Source organism: Malurus melanocephalus, unplaced genomic scaffold (genome assembly GCF_030028575.1).
Source record: "Malurus melanocephalus ecotype Western Australia unplaced genomic scaffold, MMel_1.1 scaffold_128, whole genome shotgun sequence".
NCBI lineage: Eukaryota > Metazoa > Chordata > Aves > Passeriformes > Maluridae > Malurus > Malurus melanocephalus.
Window position 1 is genome coordinate 361,910 of NW_026623360.1, and position 26,589 is coordinate 388,498.

The 26,589-nt window shown below is 39.4% G+C and overlaps 1 protein-coding gene across 1 annotated transcript; it reads left to right on the plus strand.

Moving 5' to 3' along the window:
* The first annotated feature begins 227 nt into the window (after positions 1-227).
* INTS13 (integrator complex subunit 13) lies at positions 228-16,619 on the plus strand. Its single transcript, XM_057370512.1, has 16 exons — positions 228-480; positions 900-974; positions 1,737-1,939; positions 2,262-2,342; positions 3,494-3,584; positions 4,466-4,594; positions 6,313-6,397; positions 8,587-8,676; positions 9,137-9,226; positions 10,467-10,645; positions 11,342-11,512; positions 11,901-12,055; positions 13,023-13,253; positions 14,150-14,289; positions 14,962-15,097; positions 15,910-16,619. Exons 1-16 carry the CDS (start codon positions 232-234, stop codon positions 15,947-15,949), a joined length of 2,145 nt encoding a protein of 714 aa, XP_057226495.1. The 5' UTR covers positions 228-231; the 3' UTR covers positions 15,950-16,619.
* The last annotated feature ends 9,970 nt before the right edge of the window (positions 16,620-26,589 follow it).

Genomic DNA, 26,589 nt, shown 5'->3' on the forward strand with positions numbered 1-26,589 from the left:
CCCCCCCCCCCCCCGCAGGGAAGAATTTCTTTCTGAAAGCCAATCCAAACCTCCTCTCTGTCAGTGTGAAGCTATTTCCTCTTGTTCTATCACTCCAGGCCCTTGTCAGTAGTCTATTTCCTGCAAGCCTCTCTAAAACTTGCATATTTCTAGGATGTCATGTGTAAATTGCACAGTCATTTTCTGGTATGTTTTGTTTTTTTCACCGTGCATAATTTCTTTCTGCTTTCGATGTMTGTTTCTTTCAGGAAGAAAATGAAAATATTTTCTGAGTCTCACAAAACTGTTTTCGTTGTGGATCACTGCCCCTACATGGCAGAATCATGCAGGCAACATGTGGAATTCGATATGTTAGTGAAGAACCGCACCCAGGGAATTATTCCTCTGGCACCCATCTCCAAGTCCCTGTGGACCTGCTCAGTGGAATCATCCATGGAATACTGTAGAATAATGTATGATATTTTCCCTTTCAAAAAACTGGTAAGTTCTGCCCGCCATGTTGCATATCGTGCTTGATACAATAAGGGATGTTTTCATGTTTTATTTAAGTATTTTCACATCTTTAGGTGTTGGTTAGAGTAAAATATCAGATATAATTTATCACTTAAAAATTGTTTCTGCTGTTCATATACTTTATAGTGCTTTAAATTGSATTCTAATTTGCTGTAGAGAATGAATTTGTGGCTTAAAAGTAGAAGTTATTAATCATATTGCTAAAGGGAAGAGTGAATATAGCACGAGTGTGTGTGATTTTTGTGGGTTTGTTATTTTGATTTTGGCTTGTCATTTCATGTATCTCCAGACTATCAGGAGAAAGAAGTGCAATTCATGTTTGTTTGGATTTGGACAAGTAACATTATAATGGCTGTTATCTTGATGTGCTTTTTTGTTCCTTTCAGGTGAATTTCATTGTGAGTGATTCTGGTGCTCATGTGTTGAATTCCTGGACTCAAGAAGATCAGAACTTGCAGGAGGTATGATTTATACCTCTTATTTTGCTTTGTAGTTCTGACYTCATTGTGAAATAAATGTTGTGTTCAGTATAAAGTAACTCTGGCTTAYTAGAATACGGGTGGATCTGGTCTGAAATTGTTATATAACTGAGTTTCAGGTAGCTGCCTGTGAGCTTGGGTTATTCTATAGAAAAAGTTTTAAAAGAATATTATGTCTTTAAAAATAGACTGAAATATTAAAATAAATGTTATGAAGAAAATAGTTATGTATTTCTTCTGTAATTGGGTGCTACTTCTAGATTTCAWTTTTTTTTAAACATCTGCATGAGAGACAATCTGTGTTAAATACATTAATTGTAAATATCCTCTTTGCTGTCACATTGTTTCATGTTGAAAGGGCTCATCCTCTGAAAAACTTACTTTAAGGAGGAGCTGCATGTCCAAGTTCTTAGAAAATAAAAGCAGAAGGCAACTAACAGTATTAGAATATCTTTCAGGTATTAGATATAAGTTGTTATTTTAGTCAGGTATTTGTCTGCAATAAATGAGAATATTATATTCTTAAGGTGTAACAAAAGTGAATAAATTTGAATTGCAAAGGATAATTTAGGGCCAAATGTTTTCCAGAAGGCTGCYAACATAATGCTGGGTAATTGTTCCATTTGCTTTTCTCTCAGTAATRTTGAATTGCATGTCAAGTGTGTTACAATGCTGACTTCTCACTGATGTTTTAAAACCGTGTGGGAGGTACCTTTCAGTTACAGTCCCTTTGTTCCCGCACAGCTGATGGCAGCGCTGGCTGCGGTGGGGCCGCCGAACCCGCGGGCAGACCCCGAGTGTTGCAGCATCCTGCACGGGCTGGTGGCGGCCGTGGAGGCACTCTGCAAGATCACCGAGTACCAGCACGAGGCTCGCACCACGCTCATGGAGAACGCTGAGCGCGTGGGCAACAGGGGCAGGATCATCTGCATCACCAACGCCAAGAGGTGTGTGCATGTCTGTGTGTGTGTGTGTGTGTGTGTGTGCTTGTGGCTCCTGCCCCTACACAAAGCCATTCCTGACATTCCCACAAGGGTTGCACTGGTGGGAATCAGCACATGGATCAGGTGGCTTCTGTGCAGAGGTCTTTGTGACAGCACTTCCCTCCTTTGTGACAGCACTTCTCTCCTTTTCAAGAGTTTTGTTTAGGGGGGTCTGACAGCAAAAGCGAAACATTTTTACGATTTCTTGCAATAGAAGAACATTCAGTGGCTTTGAACAGGAGGATTGATGATCCAGCCTTAAAAAAAATCCACCATTTCTTTGTAGTGACAGCCATGTTCGGATGCTGGAGGATTGTGTTCAGGAGACCATTCATGAGCACAACAAGCTTGCAGCTAACTCTGACCAGTGAGTATGCTTTTTACAYAGTTTTCATGCTCTGTGAAGTGTGAATGTATTTTTGTCACAAAACTCACTCTGATTAACTGAAGGTCTATGTGAAGTAGAAGGTGGCAAATCAKGATGTTRTTGGCTGAGAGGTRGTGTATAATCATTATCTTTTCAGTAKCATCCTTTATCCTCACACCACAGGATTTCTTTAGCTTGTTATCTTCTACGTCTTGCTCCAAAACAAGACACACAGCGGTGCCTTGTTATACRCTGTGTGTTTCTAATCACTGATTCATCTGAAGCAGTTTTTCTTTAAAATACTGTGTTACTTTTATGTTCATCTTTCTTTGACTAGAACAGCTAACTTTGAAAATTGTTTTAGTTTCTAAATGATCGTATTGCCTGACACTTCCCTTGAGATAAAGGAATCTTGAAATATAGAGTGCATCTTTTCTGAAAAGTCTTTCTCCACTCTGTGTCTAATTTAATGCTGAATTATTTGGCCACAGGACTGTGTATTGCTTTGTAAAGTTGTAGTAGCTTTAGATGCTGATTGCTCCTCAGGCCCTTCAATAGCAGAAGCAGAAGTCTCCTGTATTTTCCTGCTGCAGTTGCAGTTTCATGGATGTGTAATGGATCCTGACTAAGGGATTAGGTGTTAAATCCGTTGTAAAGATAGGAAGATCTTACTCCTGTACGTAGAGATGTGGTACAATGTCTGTAGTGCTCCAAACTTCCAGTCACATTAGGATACAAGCATATATTCTATTACATGTGCCATATCTCTGTGCTGTTCGAGTAGTTGTTTTATTCCATGGAATCCCTTTATTCATTACCTACACTTGGATCCTCTGTAGTGTCAATATTCAGCTGAATAAAGCTGAACAGATTGCACCAGTTAAGGACTTGCTCCATTGATGTGTCCATAAAGAAACACAGTGCTATGGCATCTGAAAAGCAAGAAATGTTGTGCTTTTATTTTTAGTTTGATAATGTGTTTTGAAGTATGTGCTCTTGAAAATCATATCTGTAACCTAGTTTTTGTAGCATACTTTCAGAAACAACATGATGTTAACATATGATTCTYTGTTCTAGATATCAGAATTAATTTAATTTTTAGGAGATAGCCTACAGTGTGGCAGACTAAGCCAAATGTTTTTATTTTTAAGTCTAATGCAGATTCAGAAATGTGAACTGGTGTTAATCCACACATACCCAGTTGGTGAAGACAGCCTTGTTTCAGATCGTCCTAAAAAAGAGGTGAGTAGCCTAAAATGAGAAAATTTATCCCAGGATTAGAAACCATGACAGACTGAAAAGAGTGCAAATTCTCAGTTGTTCAATAGCGAGAGGATGTGTGATGATTGTTTGAAACCAAATACATACAAAGTATTTGTAATATATTCTGCTATTCAGTGGTCTGCTCTGCATTTTAATTTGCTGTCTGTAAGAAAAAGGCACAAGAAAAACGTGTTAATATGAAAGACATGTAGTCCTACATATTATTTAATAAATAAAAAGGACCCTAAAGGGCTACCTTCTTGTGATTAATTTCTACAGAACTCTGCTGTAGTTGTGCTGAAACATTGGGGAGTTTGGGATTTTTTTTGTTTGGTTTTTGTTATTGTAGTTTTTGTGGTGGGTTTTTTTCTTAATTTTTTTTTTTTTTGAGCCCAAACCAAATGTTCTTGTTGGCTAGAGAAAAATGGATCTTCTAGCTTRTGTTTATTTGCCTTGTGTAGACAGGTAAAAATTACAGGTAGACATCTATAAATTACTTTGCTACTGTTACTCAGCAGGTAGAAGAATACAAAACAACTCAGCTGCTGTTAAGATTTACTCCCCATGTTGTGATACTAATTTTTCCTATTAACAATTAGTGACTCAAGTTTTTTATTACAGTTCTAATATTTTTTACCATTTGTAGYAACTGCAACTATAGCACTAGGCATAATCTCAGAATTTGGAATGAGAAATATTTTTTGCTGCTTCTTGTTAGTTTCCGCTGGTGTGGGTTTTTGGGTGGTAGTTTTTCCTGCTAAAGTTAGCAGTACAAATGCTAATTTGAGAGTTTTGAACAAGCTATAGTGTTACATGGTATCAGAGCCTAAACCATTAATTCCATGTTCAATTTATTTCAGCTCTCTCCTGTTCTAACCAGTGAGGTGCATAGTGTCCGTGCAGGGAGGCACCTGGCTACAAAATTGAATCTTTTAGTGCAGCAACAYTTCGATCTGGCTTCAACCACAATAACTAATATCCCTATGAAGGTAATATTGTGTTTACAGCCCTGTGTTAACCAGCTGCATCTCTTCTAAATTTGTTTGATAACTTTTAATGTTTATTTTAATTGAATTTTTTACATTGTTTTTCTCTCCATATCATATTTTCTGTTTTGTTTTTNTTTTTTTTTTTTTTTTTTTTTTTTTTTTTTTTATTAGCCCACATTCAATGTCTGTGACCAGGTTAGTAAAAATAAAGAAGGGGAAAAAAAAGTAAAGAAGGATCACAGAACAAAATGTTGTATTGCTGAATCTTGATTTTTGATGTAGCAATACAAGCGTTGTTTCAGTTCTGTTTGTATTACTTTATATGAATACAATCTTGTTTACCTCAGATTAATTTGTCTGTGATTCTTTTGTCTTTTTCTAGTTGTGTTTAGATATTCTTGACCCTTGTGCATTATAGTGGCATAGTGAGTCTCTTTCCTCTGTTTCATTATCATGCCCACCCAACATAAAGGTGTTTGTAACTAATAGCTGCTCTTTGACCAACATTTTTCCAGTGGGTTTTCTACTCTGAAGATCCGTRAACATGAAAAGGGAACAGGATATACCTAGTTAAGAAAGACAAATCAATTAAATATCTGGTGGTACAAGTTTTTTGTGTCCATATTTTAATTTTTTTTTGCTACATGGAGGGAAATCAGTGCAGTTGAGAATGTCAGGTATTAAGTTGAAAGTAATCTTCTGATCAGGCAGAAAGAGACAATTGTGCCAGAAGTGTCAATATTCAAACAAACAAAAAGAGTCAGGTAACTTTCATGATTTCAAAAATTCATTAAGTTGTAACACAGTTGATCGTTAATTGCATCTTTGAAAAATAGCAACATTATATGGATTTTATAAGATCATTAATTGCATCTTTGAAAAATAGTAACATTATATGTATTTTATTAATTAAAACATTATATTGAAATAATCTTCACAGTTTTTATTAGAGTTTGACATGGGTCATGGCATAAATGTAACTTCAGTTTGCAAATACCTTGTCTGTAACTTTCTGACCTGTGTGCTGCTGGTATGCCTCTCCCTTCTGCCTTTGTCCTTATAGTAATAGACTATGTTGGGTTCTCTGTGGTTTTTTCTTTGTTTGGTTTTTATTTAATTGTTTTTTTCTTTTTAAACTTGGAGTAAATTATCAGTTACTGTTCTGTTTTTGCTAATCCTCTGCAGCTGTTCAAAGATGCAGTGTCCTCTTTACAAAAATTAGGTTTTTTAGTTATAAACTTGTAGTTGCAAGTACATTTCTTATCTTAAGAAATAATAAGTTCAAAGTGTGGGTTTTGGTTTAGATTCTTGAGATTTTTGGTAATGAAAAGTAATTGTTGCTCTTCCCTGCAGTGACCCTTTGTTTCTGCTCAGTAACTGCTGGTGTTTATTTAACATTCTGTAGACTTCCTTAACTTAAATAATTTAAACAAAGTAGTTAAGCCTAATTTTTACCTCTTTTTTGTTCTCTGCACTGTCATGATACTTGTGTAAAGAGGAATAGGGTTTCAAAAGAGAAAATAAGAGGAACAGCAGTTGGCTGCATCTTTAAATTGCTCAGAGAGCAGATTCCTCAATATTGCAATCCTGTTGTTGTCTGAGGCACTTAGAGACTTTGTTTCCTTCTGGAKTGAAAGGCAAATGTAGAATCATTAATTTATGAAAATGGTGATCTCTAGATAAAATAATTAATTTCTTTCTGCCTWTTTCTTTTGAAGGAAGAACAACATGCTAACACATCAGCAAACTATGATGTGGAGTTGCTTCATCACAAAGAGGCACATGTGGATTTTTTAAAGAGTGGTAAGTAGAAATGGTCTTCTGGAAGTGGCTKTTGATCAGCCTCTCAGGAAATATTCACAAAGAAAGATTGTGAGCTTCGAATACATATAAATTTCAGGTTCGAACAGCAAATATTTCAGCTATTCCTTGTGACCCAAAAAGCTTCATTTGTAATCTTGGCATTGGAGTTTCACTCACTATTGACATATTTTAGTATAGCAATGAGAAGTCAGGTCAAATTCACATATGCTCAGGATATTTCTGTGAGATTTGAAGGGCATATCAGCTTCTTACTGAGATATAAAAAGTAGGTGAGAAACTGTATGTGCAGAGAGATTTCACAAAAAGAGATCCCTCTTGTGGGTATTTGTGCAAAATTATGCCTTGCGCAATTGAACTTTGTTAAGTTAATAATAGTTGGCATCACTTACATCCCACAGTAATTTCTTACAAAGAAACAGGAGTTGTTTGGCTGTTGAGCTTTCTTCTTGTATCTGAAATGCCTACTATGGTTTTTTTTTGTAATTTTGGAATTGATTTATTATTCCTCTGAGATGGATTTTTAATTATTCAACTGAAGTTCAAAAAGCACAGCTCTAAGCCTCATGCAAAACTATTTTGTTGAGGAAACTGCTTGATATAAAACTTTGTTAAAAATTGGCTTATAACTTTGGTATTGGTAGAATTAAATGTTATATGATCCATAAGTAGCCATTTTGGGGAGTTCGTGCTTTTTTCTCCTGTAAGTGGATTAATATTTTACTGTGAAGAAAAAGTGGCAACTCCTTTGTCATCTCCAAGTGCTATGACTCCATATTTTAGTGGARTGGATGGTCAGTAATGACCTCGGCCTCACCTGAACTTGTGTTATGATATTGAAAGCYTAAAGCTTTATTGCAAGGACTCAGAAGCAGTTTCGTAAAACTAATAAGTTTCGTTGGCTCGTAGTAAAACACAAAAGCAAACTGACTGCATTTCCTCTTCACATTTTTCCCATCAGAATTTTTAACAGGAAAAARTCTCTYCTTAGATCCTGTGAATTTTGGGTTCTTTTCTTTGTTTCTAAATACGCATTTCAGCTGTAATAATAGATCTGGTGATAGGAAAGTAGGAATTCAGTTACATTGGTCTTATTTCTCTGAAATGTTGCCAAGGAACTTTTAGATAAGTTTGGCCTTTAGATGTCCTGAGRTAAAATTTTGGAAATTGTTCCAGTTTATTTAGTGTGGAAAAACATAACTGTTTCAAATTACCTGCATGATTAACAAGAACATCAAATGAATCTTTCATGAGTAAATGTCTTTAATATGGAATAAAASTTACTGTAAGATTAGACTCAACCCTACCGTATTACGATGTTGCGTGTTGATGTACCTGTGTCATTGCTCCCAAATAGTGTGGATTTGAGCAYGTTCAGYGGCTGTGCTGCTCTTATTATGAACYTTCCTGCACAACTCAGTTAATCCTCTGCTGAGATGATGTGAGTCAAAGAACATAAAGATTCTCAAAACTCACTAAAAGAAATGTAGTTCATTGTAAAGGAGGATTGATAATGTCTGGTTTAAGGCCTTCAGGTGGATTTTTCAAGACTAATGAGACCTTGTATGAAAGTATTTTAATAATGAAACACTTGTGGTTAGTAAAACACATTGAGAGAATTCAGACTGAATCTGACATGGCAAAGATACTGGATGATGCAACCAAATACATTTTCCCCCCAAAAGCTAAACTTATCAGATATGCCTTCAGATCAGTTTAACTGATCTTGGGAATATAATATGTATGAGAAGCAATCAGCTCTAACATTTCAGAGTTCTGATTTCTGTGTGAAAATTAAAAAAAAAAAAGATGCTCTCTTAAATCCTTGGCATTTTAGATGGAAAAATTGCCTTTTATTGATGAAACTAAACCTATGTGGGACTTCTGAATTGTAAAAGCACACCTGTGGAACATCCTCTGGTGCTACAGTATTTTGTTGGCTAAATGGTTTCTTAAAAAATTTGTGCAATGGCTGCTAATTTTRAAAGGTTCTTTTTTCAACTGCCAATACTAGTAACTTTTTTGTTACGTTAGCTATCTAACTCATAAATTTAGATTGCATTTCATATATGCTCATGTTACATACATTTTGAACCTTAAAAATTTAGAGTTGTTTTGCTTTAATAAATAAACAATGGTTGATCACCCCCTTTTTCTGCCTTTCTCTGCAGGTGATAATCACATGGGTGGCAATAGCAGAGAAGGCACATTCAAGGAAACTGTGACATTGAAATGGTGCACTCCTCGAACAAACAGTGTGGGTAGGTGACATGGAATCTTCCAGAACCAGTTGATACATTGTACAAATCTGAGTACAGGAGAGAAAGACTGGAGAGATCTGAGGTGACAGAAATCATGTGGCCATTCAATTTATGCATTGTTAACTATTTGCGATTTATGTTGACTCATTGAGCCAGCAGGTCAAAAATACAGATAAGAGATATAGAAGCAGACTGACTGTTCAGTAAAGTAATTCAGGAGATCAAKAGTTGGGGTTCCTGCTGGAAGTAGGGCTTGGGAGTATATGAGATTCTCAGAGCTGTGGRTGGTTGGGAATCCTTCCACTGAATGACTATGAGGAGATGGTGAAAGGAGCAGACTTTCAAATTAGACTTTTTAGTTCTGCTCATGGTGGACTAGCTCCCTCTTCCTTTCTTTTATTTTAGGTGTTGTTTTTCTCTGTGGAATTTCACTCAACTTTTCTACTCCTTTATTTTTCAGAACTCCACTATTGCACTGGAGCATACAGAATTTCACCAGTAGATGTAAATAGTAGACCTTCTTCATGCCTTACAAACTTTCTCCTTAATGGTAAATTTGTGTCCTTGGCTACTTATTCAATGTTTTAATTTTAAATTTTGCAAATAGAGCACTTAGCATATTTTGATTTGAATGGCAGTCATACCTATATACCGTAAAAACGCAAAGTTTATTTTTAAATGTCCTATAAATAAGAGAAGAAAATTGTTAAATGCCCTCAAAGGCAAATGGAATGTGTTTTGAAACGTAACAATAGGAGAAGAGATGTAAAGAAAGAACAAGTACTGAAATGGAARTTTGTGTGTTTGCAAGGAAGAACTGCATTGCAAACGTTGTTTTAATGGAATGTTTTCTTCAGCTGAGTAATTTCATTGTCTAGATGTGTGATTTTATTAAACWCTACATCTTAGTAATTTTTCTCTACAGATCATGTAGTGAAAATGTCCTTTGAKTAATAAAAATGGTCAGAACCAGAATAATGAGTGTTTCAGCAGCAGGGCCATTTTAATGTCTTACGAAGATGTATTTTTTCCTAAGAATAATATCCTAAAATGATTGGTTGGTCTAGGAGAGGCCTTTTTGGTCTTTTTTTTGTAAAATTTTAAGGTGCATATGACCATATCCTATGTCAAGACAATGAGTAAATACTCCAAAGAGATGGCAAACTGGGTGAAAACACCACCTTGGTGGAGTCAGACTCTTACTGGCCAAGCACRAACTTGTATTTAGGTGGTTCTGAATTTAAAATTGCAGCACACTGTTGCCTAATATCCAAGAGAAAAACTCTTGCAACATGTTAAAATAGTAAAATTAAAAGCAGGCCTTCATTTGGAAGCTTCCAGGTGTTGTCCTGGTGGTCATGGGCACACCCAGCATTGGATTTCTACACTTTTWATAARTTTWACAAATTAACATATCTAACTAAYAKAGTCYAGTTAGAAGAGCAGTTAGGTAATTTCCCCCAGCCCCTGGACAAATTTCCCTGTTAGAATTTGTCCAGGGGTTTCTTTGCCCCTTTTCTTGTTGTGTCTTCTCAGGTTCTGGTTGGAAAACAAAATGTCTTGGTCAGGCTTCCTCTTCTTAAGAATAAGGCTAAACAGAATTCCAAGTATTCATTATAGGTGTTAGCTTATTGTTCTAAAATGTGAGAGAAAGGGTAGGAAAAATTCTAGTAGCTACTTAACTATATAGTAGTAGCCTACAGAGCTACAAATATATGAAAAATMYATAAAAAGCAAAAATCTTCAGGCACCAACACAGTAATTAATGAMATTGATGTCACTTCCACCAGGTCGTTCGGTGTTGTTGGAACAGCCTCGCAAGTCTGGCTCAAAAGTCATCAGCCACATGCTCAGCAGCCATGGGGGAGAGATCTTCCTGCATGTGCTGAGCAGCTCCCGCTCCATTCTGGAAGATCCCCCATCCATTAGCGAAGGGTGCGGCGGGAGGGTCACTGACTACAGGATCACAGTAAGGGTCTTCCTGTCTACACTGCTGCTTGTCTCACATGACAATAGGTGCAGGGCAGTAGATGAATGAAGCAAATGTTGGAGTGGATTGCATGGTCAAACTTCCTTTGTAATAAATACCTTGATAGATATTTAGTACAAAATACTATATCTGTTTATTGTTATGCTTGCTTCACAAATATTTCCAGTGTCAAGGAATGCCTCCTTAATGCACTAGGAGTGTTTCAAGTATGTTATAGTTGTAGAAAAACATTTTTCTTGGCAAGTTTTTTTTTCTGTGGGTTGGATACACATAGGACTATATCCTGCTTATTGTCAAAGGATAGATTGCAAATGCGTTTGTTTGTCCTCTATTTTTTTTCAACACGTCCTTGATATCTCTTGTAAACAAGCTGAAGTTCCTTCTGGAAAAATATAACTCTTCCCATACATGAAATACCTTGCAGATCTAGAAGGCCTTCTCATCAAAACCCATACATTGATTTGCAAYCCATATTTCTATGCCCCTGTTTTTGTGTTCCCCCTGATTAATGCATGTCCATCTGAAAGCTGGAAGCAGGGCTCTGGTTGGTAGGGTCAGTGTGGCAGTGGGGATGGTACAAAGTTAGTGATTATCAAGACTAAGCTGTTTTGCCCCTTCAGTGAAAGTTACTTTGTTAGAGAAATGCCTAATTGTATCTTGTTTGGTTATCATTAGGATTTTGGTGAATTTATGAGGGAAAACCGATTAACTCCTTTTCTAGAGCCCAGATATAAGATAGATGGAAGTCTTGAAATTCCATTGGAACGTGCAAAAGATCAGTTAGAGAAACATACTCGTTACTGGCCTATGATTATTTCTCAGACTACCATCTTCAACATGCAAGCTGTAAGTAACCTGGGGGGGTGTAAATTTTTGTTCTGTTCCTAGATTACGTTTCACCTTGTCACTTGATGAAATATTAACTCTGTTGGATGACAAATTACTTGACTCAAAATCAGTTTATTTTCAGCTTATTTTCACTGAAGTAACTCTGTATTTAATGGAGTAGATTATTGTAATGCCATTTAAATAAGGTGGARTATTTGAACCTGACAGCTTCAGTGCTGCTGGATAAAGAAAGCATCTGCTTATAATTACTCAGAGTTAGTACTGAACTGAGTATTAGAGGGTGRTTTTTGTTGTGTGTTGTTTCATTGCCTTTGAATTTTCTTTTCACTGCTGCACTCTTGTGATGTACACACATTTTCTTGTTCATTTCTGTTTTGCCTTGCAGGTAGTGCCATTAGCCAGTGTGATTGTAAAGGAAGCAATGACTGATGAGGATGTGCTGAATTGTCAAAAAACAATATACAATTTGGTAGACATGGAGAGGAAGAACGATCCACTGCCAATTTCCACAGTTGGTACCAGAGGAAAGGGGCCAAAAAGGTTACACACACATCTCTCTTTGTTGATGTAGACTATTTTCAGAAATACTCTGTTGACAGTGTTTTCATACCAAAATTTTAAAATATAGCCAAAAGTAATATATAGTAAATGAAATGAAATAAATGCATATGTGCACAACCCAAATGCTGTGAAGACTTTACCTGTATCTTTAGGAGTTATCACACTGCTGATATTGCTGTATGTTACAGGGAAAAAAGCTCTTTTTTTATTACATAAGAATTTAAATATATTAAAAAATATAAAATCAAAGTAATCAAGAAAGTTAAAAGATTGATACAAATTGGACAGATAAAATGGAGTAATTTCAAATTAATAAAAAGGAAAACTTACATATATTTTAAATGAACAATGCATTATAATTGGGATATATTAGAATAGTCAGCTCCTTCTGAAATAGTTTTTTTAAAATATGGAATGCTTCTTTAAAATATGCATAGAATATCATACCTCAGTCACTGTGATGTGTTTCTTGTATTTCCAAGAACTGGCYGAACAATATTCAGCTACTGATGTGCCTACGTGACTGGGAGTTATTGACAGTAGTGTGGTGCAATTCTTTCTTATTTTTTTAACCCAAACAATGTTATAATTAATTTCCTTGTCAGTACATGAGTGGCCCTCTGACATTGCATTGTTAGCAAACACCTGAGAGATTTCACAAGTGCCTTTTGGCAGTGAGGCCTTGTGGAACAATATGATTTCAATAGACATAATCCATTTCAATTTAAACTTAACTCTGGGTGTTAATTGGGAAATGTTAATGTGGTATCAAGGGTGGAGTAATCCCAGATGGAGAGACCTCCAATACAGGAGGACAGATAATCTGTTTGGAGTTATTTTTTTGTTTGGGGGTTCTTTTTTTGTTTCTTAAGATCTGCATTCATTCAGTGATTATTAGTGATTTTAGTAATCATTCATATAATGTTTTTTTCCTGGCCTTTCTCAGAGATGAGCAGTACCGGATTATGTGGAATGAGTTGGAGACCCTTGTCCGGGCGCACATAAACAACTCTGACAAACACCAGCGAGTCCTGGAGTGTCTGATGGCCTGCAGGAGCAAACCCCCAGAGGAGGAAGAGCGCAAGAAACGAGGCAGAAAGAGAGAAGACAAAGAGGACAAGTCAGAGAAGTTGAGCAAAGACTATGAATCAGATAAACCATGGCAGGAATCAGAGAGGTACATATTMTGATGTGCAATCAAATTAGCATAGTAATTTTTGTTCTTAGTTGTTGACCACTTAGCAGGGTGTTTTAGATTGAGGAGTCACTGCTTTGGGTTCTGTCATAATCACACCACCTATTAGCCATTAAACTGCTTTATGGAAATAAAAAGCATGGCTGAAAACTTGGGACAAGCAGTTGTTACCTTTTAAGATGTAGATAGTTCAGTGTTCAGTTTGATTAAACAACCCAGCTTGATTAGCCCTTCTCTTCAGTCAAACATCAGGATTAATGTCTCTTTACTTCCTATCTGTAATTCATATTGCTATTGTCGCTTSTCTGAGTGGTAAGCATCTGTCAGTCTGGTCTGTTTTCCTTCTTTCAAACTACTTTCTAAAGACATCCAARAAACTCATGGTAATAAGCTTAATTTGCATGTGTTTTGTGTTTAGGATAGGAGAGCCTTTTCATCTACATTGCTGTCACCATGCTGATGACCTTTCATTCCTTCCTGTTTATAATCATTCCTACAACTTTCACACGTGGAGCAGAAATGGGGATTGAGAAAAAAGAATGTGGTGTACAATGGGTCTGAATTCACATACAAAAGATAATGAAAATTGTATGATGTTTCTATATATTTTTTTTTATTTAGTTTTTCCTTCAAAATTCAGACTGATCAAATTTTTCCATAACTGAAGTGAAATAATATATTAAAACCCTTCCTTTTCATACAAGGCTTTATCCAGAGGACTATTTGGCTAGAATTCCCTCTTGTTTTTTCACCTATTCCAAGGGGTCAAAAGAAATTTTCTTACGGTGCTGGAAAACTTTGAGGAGTACARAATGGTATCAAGAATTATGTTCTGCTCAAGCATATCTTTCTTCACTCCTTTCCTTCCTCTCAAAAAGGTTAAAAGGTCTTTTGGATCGGGAGAAAGAAGAACTGGCAGAAGCTGAAGTTATCAAAGATTCCCCTGATTCYCCTGAGCCCCCCAACAAAAAGCCTCTTATTGCAATGGATGAAATGCCCACAGTTGAAAAAGCAAAAGGTACACCAGAACAATTACAACAGATTTTTTCTTTTAAAGGTAGATGTTGTTTGTTGTTGCATCAGTCTGTATTTTCTGAAGTAATAAGGTGCATAATTTTGGAGTTAAAAGCTAAGTCAGTGAAGATCATGTTTCATTAAATGYTAAATGTTGAGAAATTCTTGGAAAACATATTAACCTCAACAGGTCTGTGAAAAAAGGGTGGTACTAAGACACCATGTGGGTCTGCTGATAAATTCTTGGGTTGACAGGGGCTTCACCAAGTTCCTGCTGGTGCTGTTTGAGCTACTGTACATGAGAAATGCTATTTGAGGGCAGGTATCACAAGTCACTGTCTCCTGCTAATAAATAATAACTTGCCCAAGCAGTGCAGTTGTCAGAATGGGCAGTTCTTCCTCACTTATTTTCCTTGGTGTGAGTTGTTTTCTGTCGCAGTAGCTGAATTGGTGCTGTGATTCTGCATTTCAAGTAGAGTCCATCTCACATGTAGYAGCTTCTTAGTCATAATCACTTTGCTTATTTTGTGTTTATTTAGCCCCYGTTTTAAGGTTGTTTAATATTAGTGGTTTTAACATGTTGTATGACCATAATCTGTAATTCCTTAAGATGTTATAATGATGTAATGTTAATTAAAAATTTAATCACTTTGACTCTTTTTACTTGCAATTTTAGGGCCAATGTCCTTGCTGTCTTTATGGAGCAACAGAATTAATACTGCCAACTCTAGGAAACACCAGGAATTCATTGGTCGGTTGAACTCCGTCAATAACAAAGCTGAGCTATATCAACATCTAAAAGAAGAAAATGGGTTKGTATCAGTAAATGCATCACTACCATATCTTGGCAGTAGTCAGCATGGAGTTTACTGCATTAGAGACTTTTCTTTTGATGATTAAAATACCTAAATACATTCCTTTGCTTCTCAGAATTGATGCACAGCCACAGCAGTGTTTGCTTCTCTGTTTGCATCTGTKCTGAGCAAGGCTGGCTGCTGCAAACTGGGCTTCCCTGTGCATTGGTGATTGCCCTTGCAGCAAAACTCTTACTAAAAACTTCAGGGGGTTAAACAGTAGCTAAGTTCAGATGTTTGACTTGCTTTGGCTTCCAAAGAAATGGCTGATACAGAAATATTGTTGATAATAAAGTGGTTGAATCTTAGGCTGTGCTGTAATTAAGTAGACATTAGTAGTCCATGTTCTACCAAAAATACTGGAAAATCAAATCAACCTCCTCTTAATGAAATCAGATAAAGGTTAACAAAGATCAGGTAAGAGGGGTAAAAATGACGTCCTTGAAACAAATTGCTGAAGCTCAAGCATTCAAAATGGATTCTCTAGTTATATGAGTATTCTCCAGTCACATTCTTTTGGTGAGATTGATAATGGATGGTTTTTCAGAGTTGTTGCTGAAATGTATCTTTGTAGAAACCTTTCCTTTATGTATTGATTGCTGCCTAAAGAAGTATTAAAAGGAGATAAGATTGTGTATGTTGGGCAGGGAGAGACAGGATGGTTAGCGAAGTAAAAAATATTTATGAAAGCATTTAAATGTGATTTTCTTTTAAAACTGTTGATTGTTTTTCCAGTTACAAGCCTTACCGATTGTTGTCTTGCCTTTCAGCATGGAAACRACAGAAAATGGAAAAGCAGGCCGGCAGTGAGGATTAATTCTATTTCTTGGGACAAAACTTGGCCAAATTGCAAAAATATTTTATGCTGGATTTGCTCTTGGTACTGTTTCAACACAATTGTATAGCTCTGGTTTGATTGGTTTTTACATTTTTCTAGTCCTATTTTTGCTATGAAGTATGAAATCTGCATATCACGTTAAATGAGCTGTGTGCAAATAGGAGCTGTCCTGAGGCGTTTTCCAGGCATKCTTTAGGATGAAGAAAACCTCAGCTGCCATGGAGTAAATCAAGTAATCAAAGATGTTAGTCAGCTTAAAGTCCTTGCCCAGAAGTATTGGATACTATTTCAAAATCACTGATGAGTGTCTTAAACAAAAAAAAATTCAAGTAATTTATAATAAACTGATAACATTGTTTATRTTGGTCCATGAATACTTTTTATTTATATGAAAATTCCTCAGGAGTTCAGAATTATGGAAGACCGCACACTGAGTACCCAGACACTGAGCTGAGTATGCCAGTCTTGGTTTTCATCTTAGGGGGTGGGAGGGTGAGGGGTTTTACAGATAAAAATTGTTGGTTTAAGGACTTTTAAAAATGAAATTTAAATGGTCTTTAGAAAGTGAGRCCTTTCAGGTTGTTGTGTTGGAGTTAAGGCTTTGTAAGCAAAAGTACAATAAAATTTTTTACCAATCATTTTTTTATGAAGTGTGTTCTGTCAGATACTTGTAGTTACATGCCTGAGAGACTGAGTATGAATGGTTGTGAAATGAAAAAGTAGGTGATCTATCTTCAGTTTCTTTGAGTGGAGCCTCTTCTTACTGGAAAGAGAATTCTCAATTGGGAAAACTCTCAGCCAGTGTCTGTGATCTAATCCCTTGTCAGATTCTGGGTTGGCTCCCACRTGGGCTAAGGAAAGATGAATTACTGAGCTTTCCAAGTGTGTCAGCCTTCCTCTGATCTGTATCTGGCTTCAGAGAGCAACTGAAGGGCTCACAGATTGGATGTTWTACTTGATTTGAGACACACCTTTGAGATATGCTAGAATGAAATMAATATATTCATATCCACCTGAACCTTTTAAATACCATAGTTTGTGATATATATCCCGCAAGTATTCTTCACTTAACATTTGTAACTGAATCTTTTCTTCAGCTCTGCTAAAGTCCTGTTAACAATTTCAAGGTGATTATTCAGCCACTGTGATGCAGGTGTGTTTTCTGTTAAATGATTTTAGAACCATTTTTGCAGTGATTAAATGGTGCTTGCATAGTAATATTTTCTGTCATATTGTGAAATATTTGTAGCTTTTACAGAAGCAACGTGTAATTTTTGGAGATCCTAGTCTGAAGACTTACTACTTTGATTTTCACTAGTTCACTGAAAATGTCCTGCATTATCACGTTTTGATATCCTATCTGAAATCTTTTGATGGAGAAAATTGCCACAAAATGACTTTCTCATAACTTTCTGGGTTGTTTTAATGAGATTTTATTGCATATCGCTCTGGATGTTTCTCTTGTTTACTAGAGGAATTTCTAAGTCTGGAAGTTGGAAAGCATGTAAATGTCAGCTTTGCAATTTGCTAGTCTGGAGAGTTAGAACTGAAAAGCTTATCCTGTGCCTTGGAAATTGTGTTACATCTCCTGATGTGCCCTTAATAATCAGATGTGTGCCTTCAAAATATGCACAAGAATTAAATACTTTATTAGTGGAAGAAAAGTTTAATAGCACCTGCTATTTAAATATGTATTTGTTTAGGTTATTTACTAACTCCATTCTCCACATGTGGAGCATCAGTGAGGCCAGTTTGGTGATAAATCAGGGCCTGATTCTCCAAAGTGGCTGTGGGTGTGTATTTTACATACTTGAAGAGTCTTACAGGGACACAATAGACTGCAAGGGCTGATCYTTGCAKTTCTGAAAGGGGCATTCCATACTCMTCTGTCCTGCATAKTGGTACTGCTGCTGCTTTGGTCCTATTTCACATTGTGCTTTTCAGGTTTAGGGAGGATTTAATCCATTCTAAAAARTTTACAGAATAAAATTGGAAGTTGCAGATTAAGTAGTTTAATTTGTAATTATGGAGKGGCAAAATGTAGTTAATAATTAAAATATGAATTGTATATGTTAATCTAGTAAGCCAGAAGGATTTCAAAATGTTTGAAAAGTCCTTAGAAATTCTTTTGCAGAATTTTAATAATTCTCTTCCCTGGGGTCCTTAAACTGTCACAGATGGAAGCAGACAAGAGACAGTTTTACTGTAAAAAAAGCAAACCTGTAACCTGAACGTGTCTTAAATGGTATATTGCACCAAATTACCTAATAGAAAGAGTTAAGTGGCTACCATTGCCTTTAGAAATGCTACATATGGTGTATTTATACAAACACTAAAAAATGTTTGGGATTAAAAGGGCAAAGAAAATGCCAGGCATTTTTTGAGAAGTAAAATTCCAAGATGACCTGGAATTTCAAGGATTGTAGCACCTTTCAATTTCAGTGGAAACATCATGTTTTGTGATGGTCTTTCTGTGTCATTGTGCCTCTTCCAGGTAAAATGTGTATTTATGAATCTGGGAGGGAGCATGGAGTGAGATTTGCTCAGCACTGACTGTGACCCCTCATTCCCACCAGCACCAGCTTGATACGTATTTGCGTGTTCTGAATTGTACAGAGATATCACTCTGCCCCCTTCATTGGAAGATCCCTTTGCCTATTTTACTTGGCATTTTGTTCCAGTACTCATTTCAGGGTTCTGCTTTTGCTACTGCCTCTGTGTAGGTTRAGTATGTTCTAAATTTAAAACTGATAAAAACCACTAAGTGCCTATTTATSTTGTTTTTTCTGAGTAATAAGGATAGCACCTTGGAGTACAAATTGTCTTTTTGTAGATTTGCTGTTAGTACCATTTAAAAGTTGTTAAAACTTAAGCCTCTGGATGTTGTCCTGATTGTGGTGGATGGTCAGAGCCTCTGGATAATGGGGAGGCAGTTGGTACTCTGGGGGCTGGAAAGGTGSTGGGATGTGAGGGATTGGGAGTGGCCTGGGACACTGCTCATGGGAAGGAAATGGTACTGAAGGRTTCCATAATGCAGGGGAAGGTGAAGCCCTGCACTCATGTACAGGGACTTTGCGAGGTCTCAGGGCATCCAGTTCCACATGGGCATGGCTTAGTTGGGAGTTTGTCTGGAACATCACAGGCTGTGATCCAGGAATTGTCCTGGGACATTTGCAAAGCCAGCAAACCACTATTGCCAGCACCACGGCAGCGGTGGCACAGAGACTGCTCAATAAGACAGGTGGGCTCCTCCTCATTGGAGAGTCATTCTCAGCCTGGAGTATCGRCCCAGTGCTGCTGGAAAGCCCAGGGAACGGCTTTGTGCTGGCAGGGCAGTCCTCACTGTAGGAAATGCTGAAAGCCACATCGATTTTGTACTCTGGCAGCATTGCTTGGACAAAGTGTGGGCTCACAGCCCCAGCTGGTGCTCTCAATTTCTCCAGTGCCTGCTGGATTTCGTGATTCCTGCACCASCTGGAAGATCGGTTGGCGCTTTGACACAGCGAGCTGTTATACCAGGAGATGACTGTGGAGCCAGGCTGGAGAGCCATCACTGCGATGTCTTGGGGGCTGCTGGAGTTCAGGAAGAGGGAGAGCTTCTCCAGGAACAAACCCACCCTTTTCCTCTCCCTCAGGAAAGAGGAGTAGCTGTTCTTGGTGCGCACGGTGTAAAGGTGGCATGGTGCCTGGGGTGGCTTCAGGAGCTCGATGGTGAAGGTTTCCCAGGCTGTCAGACCTCCAGAATCCGTAGCAGACAGCACAAATTCCTGAGGGGAATACTGGAAATCAATCTCCAGGGGATAGCCATTCATGGTCTGCTGGGACATGTTAAACTGCAGCCAGCTCTCAGATCCCCACGGAGAGCCGTCAGCCGGGAGGATTTGTAGGGATAACTGCGTGGAGTTGCCATCTTCCTCATCATAAAACGTGGTGGCAGGTATAGGGAAAAAGAACAGGCATCCGATGGTTGCTGTTAGGAATTTAATGGCATGAGCAACCTTTGGGGAAGTGTTTGTTTGCCCTTTAGAGAGGAGGGAGAAAAGGGAAGGAAAGAATTAGGAGGAAAAAWTTGCCATCTCTTGCTGAGTGATGGYAAAGAACTCTTTTCAGCCTCAGGATTGTGGAACGTGCTGAAACTTAAACTTGTAACAGTAAAGTCTTGTCCTTCATCWCATCTAAACTTCATTTGTTAAGCAAATTCAGATACCTGTTAATTTAAAGAGCTGTAAATATCCTCAACACTGTTTTGTCTAGTTCAAAATATTAGTCAGGTCTTGTATAGCCCCTTCCCAAACAATACCATCTAATCCTAGTAACTTTTATGTAGAAATACCACAGCATGGTATTGTTTCATCTTCTATTTCCAACATTAATAATGGATTTTTTTTATTTGGGGATTTCGTGGAAGTATGAGTGTCTTCACATCACCCCAAATCATCCTGCCTGGGACAGGATTACTCTTGAGTGCTGCACTTCTGCCTTGTTTGAAGAGGTCCAGTGAATATGGGAGTGGGCACCAGGTAAGCTGGAGGGTGATAAAGTGTGGGGACAAATCTGAAAGGAAATATCTCTGTGACTGTCAGGTGAAGATTGCTGCCAGGCTCAAGGAGTCCGAGTGAAGGATCAGGACACAGAGTTCTTTCAGCCTGTGAYAAAAATGGTCTTTTCTTCCTGTTGTTTCTGGATCTTGTATATTTGTKCTTTCTACACTTTACGATAAGGACTAGTAAAATCATGCCCTACTATCCTCTCCTTATGCTATCTAATGTAAATATTAGGCAGGGATTAATTCGGGRCACAAATATTTAGGTCATAATAGTTTAAAGACTGTGTGGTTCTAGTACAGGAAACCAGAGGGTGGGTAGGATGGGTAAAAATGTTGATAGCAGCTTTTTTAGAAGCAAGAACAGAAAGTAAACTTGTCTTTACCTTGGGTTACGGTCTGCAGCTCTTGTGAAACAGAAGATGGAGGAGGAATCCATGCACTTTCCACAAATTGCAATCTTTCAGATGTGGGAAACAGCCAGGTGCTTGGATCCTGGTGTGATGGCAGCAGTGTCTCATCCACCTCTGTGAAAGTGAGATCATTACAATTTAAGGTGAGAGATTATTTAGATCTATGTAAAAGGAATCTTATGTCAATAATGCGTTATAGGATTGGGAACAGATCCGAGAAGTTTAATAACTTTTATGGCATGTGATAGAAGAACTTTGCCAGCATCTGCCAGCACAGCAAGCACCATGGGGAGCAGGCTGGAATTCAACCTCCCCTTTAAAAACTGAGGGAACTCCTTACACAAATGGCTTCTATCTCTGGAGAAGAAAGATTTAAAAAAATATTTCTACGTGGCCTGTGTTTGCAAGAATATTAATATTGTGTTAGGGCTGTGGGCTTTGACAGATCATAGAATCACAGAAGGGCCTTGGATGAAAGGGACCTTAAAGCCTATCCAGTTCCATCCCCTGCTCTGGGCAGGGACACCTTCCACTACCCCAGGTTGCTCCAAGCCCCATCCAACCTGGCCTTGGACACTGCCAGGGATGGGGCAGCCACAGCTTCTCTGGGCAGCCTGTGCCAGGGCCTCCCCACCCTCAAAGGGAACAATTTCTTCCCAATATCTGATCTAAATCTACTCTGTCAGTGTGAAGCCCTTCCCCCTTGTCCTGTCACACCCCATATGCTCTTGTAAAGGGACTCCCCAAATGATTGCAAAGGACCCCTGAATTGCAAATCTAAATATTTCAGACTACAGTCTTAGGCTTTGGGTACAGACTTAATGCAGATCTAATAAAGTTTTACAAATAAGAAGGCTCTGAAGGACATTAACAAGGCTCTGGATTCTGCACTTAGTAACCGTTTAATGTTTATCGTGTGTTCAGTTGTACAGGTTTAATATGAGCTGATTCAGGCATAATGCCACACATTTACCCAACTGGCACTACAAACAAACCATCTTTGCTGTTTATTACACACTTAAGCCTGAGTCACAGATTCAGATGTAGCTGGAAGAGAAGGCAGAGCAAAAAGTGTCAGGCCTAATTCTTTACTCCAAGGGATACTCAGCTACTTCTGCGTCAGTTTTGATAAATATTTGTTCRGTCCTTAAAAATCCTCTACAGTGTTCCCTAAGCATCTCTTGTAATTTTTTTTATACTTACTGTGAGAAAGTTTATCTAATGTCTGACTTAAATCATCTTAACTGCAGTTTAAGGTCATTAGTGCTTTGCCAGTTCCCAGGGGATGCTGAGAATGCTTCTTTCATCTTTTAAACAAAATATTACATAAATGTACGTACTTTCTCTGCCTTCTAGACTAATTATTTCAGTTTGACATGTTTTCCAGACTTCTGACCATTCTCTGGAGCTTTTTTAAGGGTCTGCTTCTTTCCTCAGATGGAATGGCCAAAGTTGGGCCTAATCATTCAGCTGAGCTGTTCTCTGCTCCCAGCTGAGCAAAAAAAAATTGCATTCCCTTATCAGGAACACTGCTGCTGGCACATCCCTAGTGCAGGAAAGTTGTGCTTTTGCACAAGAAACTGTACASAACCACTCTGGCAGGACTCAGGGCAGAAAGCAGGACAAATGGAAAGTCAAATATTAAACATACCTGGTGTGCTGCTGGGCAGGTAGGAAGTGGCATTAAATAAAGTCACCAGAGGTACTTCTACAGCATCTGGCTTGATGCCTGAGATTTTGTGTGACTTCAGGGTAGGCTCAGTGACATCTGGCAAAATCCCACTTGTTCCCAGATCTTTGTCTGAAAGCAGTTGCTTTGTGCCGCTGGATAAAATCCTCACAGGTTGTGGCTCTGCTCTGAGCACGCTGCTGCTGTCAGAAGGAGGGAGTGCATTTGTTGGTTGGGATAACTCCCACATGTGAAAGGTGGAAAAGTCTTCTGGCATAATAGGAACTGGAGTGGTGTCAGGGTGGGACAGAGTGATCAGACTTGGTTCAGGAGACACTTCAGCTTTACAAGGGACAGTGATGGTTGATGTGTGAGGAAGGCTGGCTGAGGCTTCAGGRCTGGAAATCAGTTTGGAGGAGAGGGTCTGTGCTTCTCTCTGGGCTACAGAAGAAGCTGTGCTTTTCTCTCCAGCAAATGGAAAGCCACTGGGCTGTGGGCTAGTCATAAAAGGTTTAGATTGAGGTTCACAGCCCTTAGTGAACACTTGGCTCAGACTGCTTCTTGCTACAACAGCTGAGAATGTGTCATTGATGGGAGATGTGACATCAGACAAAGTTGTGGCTCTTACTGAAGCTTTTTGGAATAGTGAAGGGAATGCTTCTGGACAGAGTGGAGAGAGGGATGCACCAGAAAGCTTTTCAGGTTCTGGAAAGAGGCTTTTTGCCTCATCACTGTGATCTGGCACTTCTGACACAGATATTGCACCTGGCAAAAATGGGTGTAATTCAGTCTTGGGAGAAAACGCCACTGCTGAGCTGTGGGACCTTTCCTGAAGAGTGTTTATCACCCATGTGTACATGGGCCTGGAAGGCTGCTCTGTGCCTGAARTGATGTCCTGTGGGAAATGGTATGTGGGCACTTCTGTTTGACCAGAAAGGAAACATGAGCCTGTCTCGGGCACGGGAGGCTCTGGCTGTTCTAACAGCAAGGATGTTGCAGAAGTTTTACTAGGCAGCACTTCCAGTTCAGAGATGAGAAGCCTTGTTTCAGTCATCAGTGAAGGTGAAAGATCTGGGAAATGAGAGTCTGCAAACATAATGGATGCTGATGGGTTACTTGGCGTGTCCTGTGCTAAGTCCATTTCTAAGGTGACCAAGCTTTCTTGACTTGCAAGGTGGATATTATCCTGCATCTTGTAGCTTGCCATTGTTATACTTTCTCCACAGAAAGTTGATAAGCTCTGAGGAGGTGATACCACAAGTGGTGTGAACAAATGGCTTGGCACAGCAAAGAACAGAGGCCTGGAAGCCTCTCCTGCAGCTGGTCTCTGGGTAATTCTAGTTGGTTTTAATGCAGGTGTTGGTGTGATCATTAATTGCCTGCGATATCGTCTTGGAGAATTTCTTTCATAATTCCCTCTCCTGAGTATTCTCCAGCCTGCAATGTCATAYCCTAGCAGCTGTGAGAGGTGCTGTGAGTTCACGTTGTGCTGCAGGACTTGGATGAGCTCATGGAGCATGGCAAAGCCTCCACACTTGACAGGCCAGGAGAGCCGCACGTAGTGTCTGGCCGGGAGGTCAATGTGCCCGGTGTCCTCAGCCAGGATGTGACAGCCCCTTGCTGCTGGGTCTGTGTGCTGCAGCAGGGTCAGCAGGGAGCTGGGCAGGTGCAGGTACTCAGCCAGCCTGCACACCATGGACAGGCGTTCCTGCACTTCCAGGGTTTCTGCTCCAGTGGAGAGAATGATTTCAGCTGAAGTGATGGGAGCTTCCTTCCCACACCTGATGTTGAAAGAATTGCAGTGGTTAAGAGTCATGCTTTTACCCCCTTTTTTTTGAAGATCCCTGTTTGGATTTAATCAATCATTGTACAAAATTTTACCTCTTAATCCAAAACTTCCTTCTCCTTGGATGTATGAATATTTCCCATTCCTTTAACTTCACTGATCGCTGTTTGATCCCACTGCTTGTGGAGAAGACAGCAGCATGGTCTGGATTTTCCAACCACTGTCATTATGGAGGTAATTCTCTTCAGAGATATTCCCAGTCCGTTAGGCATCAAATGTGGTTACTTGCATTTATCAAGTACCATCAGTGGTAGCAAACAGTGCCTTGTGTAGCAATTTGGAGCCCCACTGGGAGCCTGCCTCTCTCCCTGCTGACAGAAGAGATAGGAACTGGAGCAGGGAGGCTGGATGCCACCKGTACAGTGGAGAATCAGTGTCCCAGTGCTGCTGGGATTGCAGTCTACATGCCCACATTGCTGTGTATCGTTGCTTTGGGACAACAAAACCTTCTGCTTTTAGATGCATGTTCAATAGTTTGTGGGATTTTGTTTTGGTTTTGGTTCCCTGATGTTGCATTTCGACAGCAGAAACAAACCCACCCTGTGTCAGTTTAGGGAGCACCCATCTCTTTTTTAAAAATTGTTTTTCCCTCCCCCCACTGATTAGAGCAGAAGCCATAGAGGCCAGCAGTACTCACTGGTAGCTGTTTGGCATGTGGTTCAAGTTCTGCATTTCCAAGGATAAGCTGCTGTCCTGCACGTGGATGGTGAAATTTGCAGCAGCTCTTGGTGTTCCCTGGCCATGTGCCCCTCCAGAGGCAGTGATGTTGARCAGGTACACTCCTCCCTCCCCTGCCATCGGCAGCCCTTGCAGTGTGCTTKTATTGGGGTTGAATTCCAACCATTTTGGCAGATCTGCACCACTGGCTAAAGCGACCTGCCCCGTAAAAGGATGACAGAGAAACAGAATTAGTGATAGGAAATGGTGTTACTACTCCAGTTTTACATACTGCAAGCTCTAGCTGGACACAAGTCTAGGAATTGTCACAAATGATCCATTTGTAAATCTTGGAAGCCACAGTGCCTTGATTGTTTGCATAGTGCTTGATTTGGGTGCTTTTAAGCATAGTGGCAACACTTACTGCCTATTTCCAAGACCCTGCATTATTTGGACTGCAGGTAGATAAAACGTGTGTAGATTATTTGCTCAGTAGGGAACTGCTACATTGGCAGTGAATGATGGGATATTTTTGCCATCAGTTCTACCTGCTTCTAATACATCTGAGGCACTTTCTGGAAGGAGATTTTTAGCGAGTTCATTTTAAACATAAAGTCTTTGCTGCAGGACTGTACCAAGAAATGTATTGAATAGCATTACCTTGTACTGGGTCATTGTTCCCTGAAAGGCAAATACTGGCATTGGATRATAGAATATTTTTCCCATGAGGACAGTTGCATCTGGGATTATTCCTTGCAGGCTCTTGGTTTCTTCCCATCTGTTATTCAATCCCTTGACAGCCTCAGCTGGGGAGCTCACACACACAGACAGCAGTGCAAAGAGAAGAGGGAGCAGGGGCAACACACTCAGCCGTGGCAGCAAAGGGGACCCCGAGGCAGGAGAGCTGTGCTGGGTGTGCTGTGGGGCCCTGCAGGCATCATCCATCCTCATCCAGTGTTGCTGGCAGCCAGGTGCTGCTACTGGAGCTGTAGGGGAAAGAGAAAACCCATGTGCATGTGCCTTTCAGATCAGCCAGCTCCATGTCCCAGGGAAGCAGAACACTGCCAAATGTCTGAGGCTTCTCATTGCAATGGTTACAGCCCTAGTGGTCTCTTTTGGCCACAGTGACATTTGGGGAGGGCTCTGGGCTTTAGGAAGCCTTGGTACTTACCATCGCTGCTCCGTTCAGCTGAAGGATTTCCGTGGGAAAACACCTCATGGCACAAAGCTGCCTTGTGATGCTTTTAAACCCAGTTTCCCTCAGCCTTGCTGTTGCTCCCATCTCTGCTTCTGTTGTGATAAAAGCCCACTCAGAGGTGAAATGCTACACCTGGGCCTCATCGGGGGGGTGGGCTCCAACATATGGCTTAGGGCAGAGCCAGGTGAACAGCGCCGTAACCTGACCCACCAGGATTTTGTGGTGTAGTGGTAGCAAAGGGAAAAGTGAGTATGGCAAATTGCATTGATCATGGGGACAAAGGCAG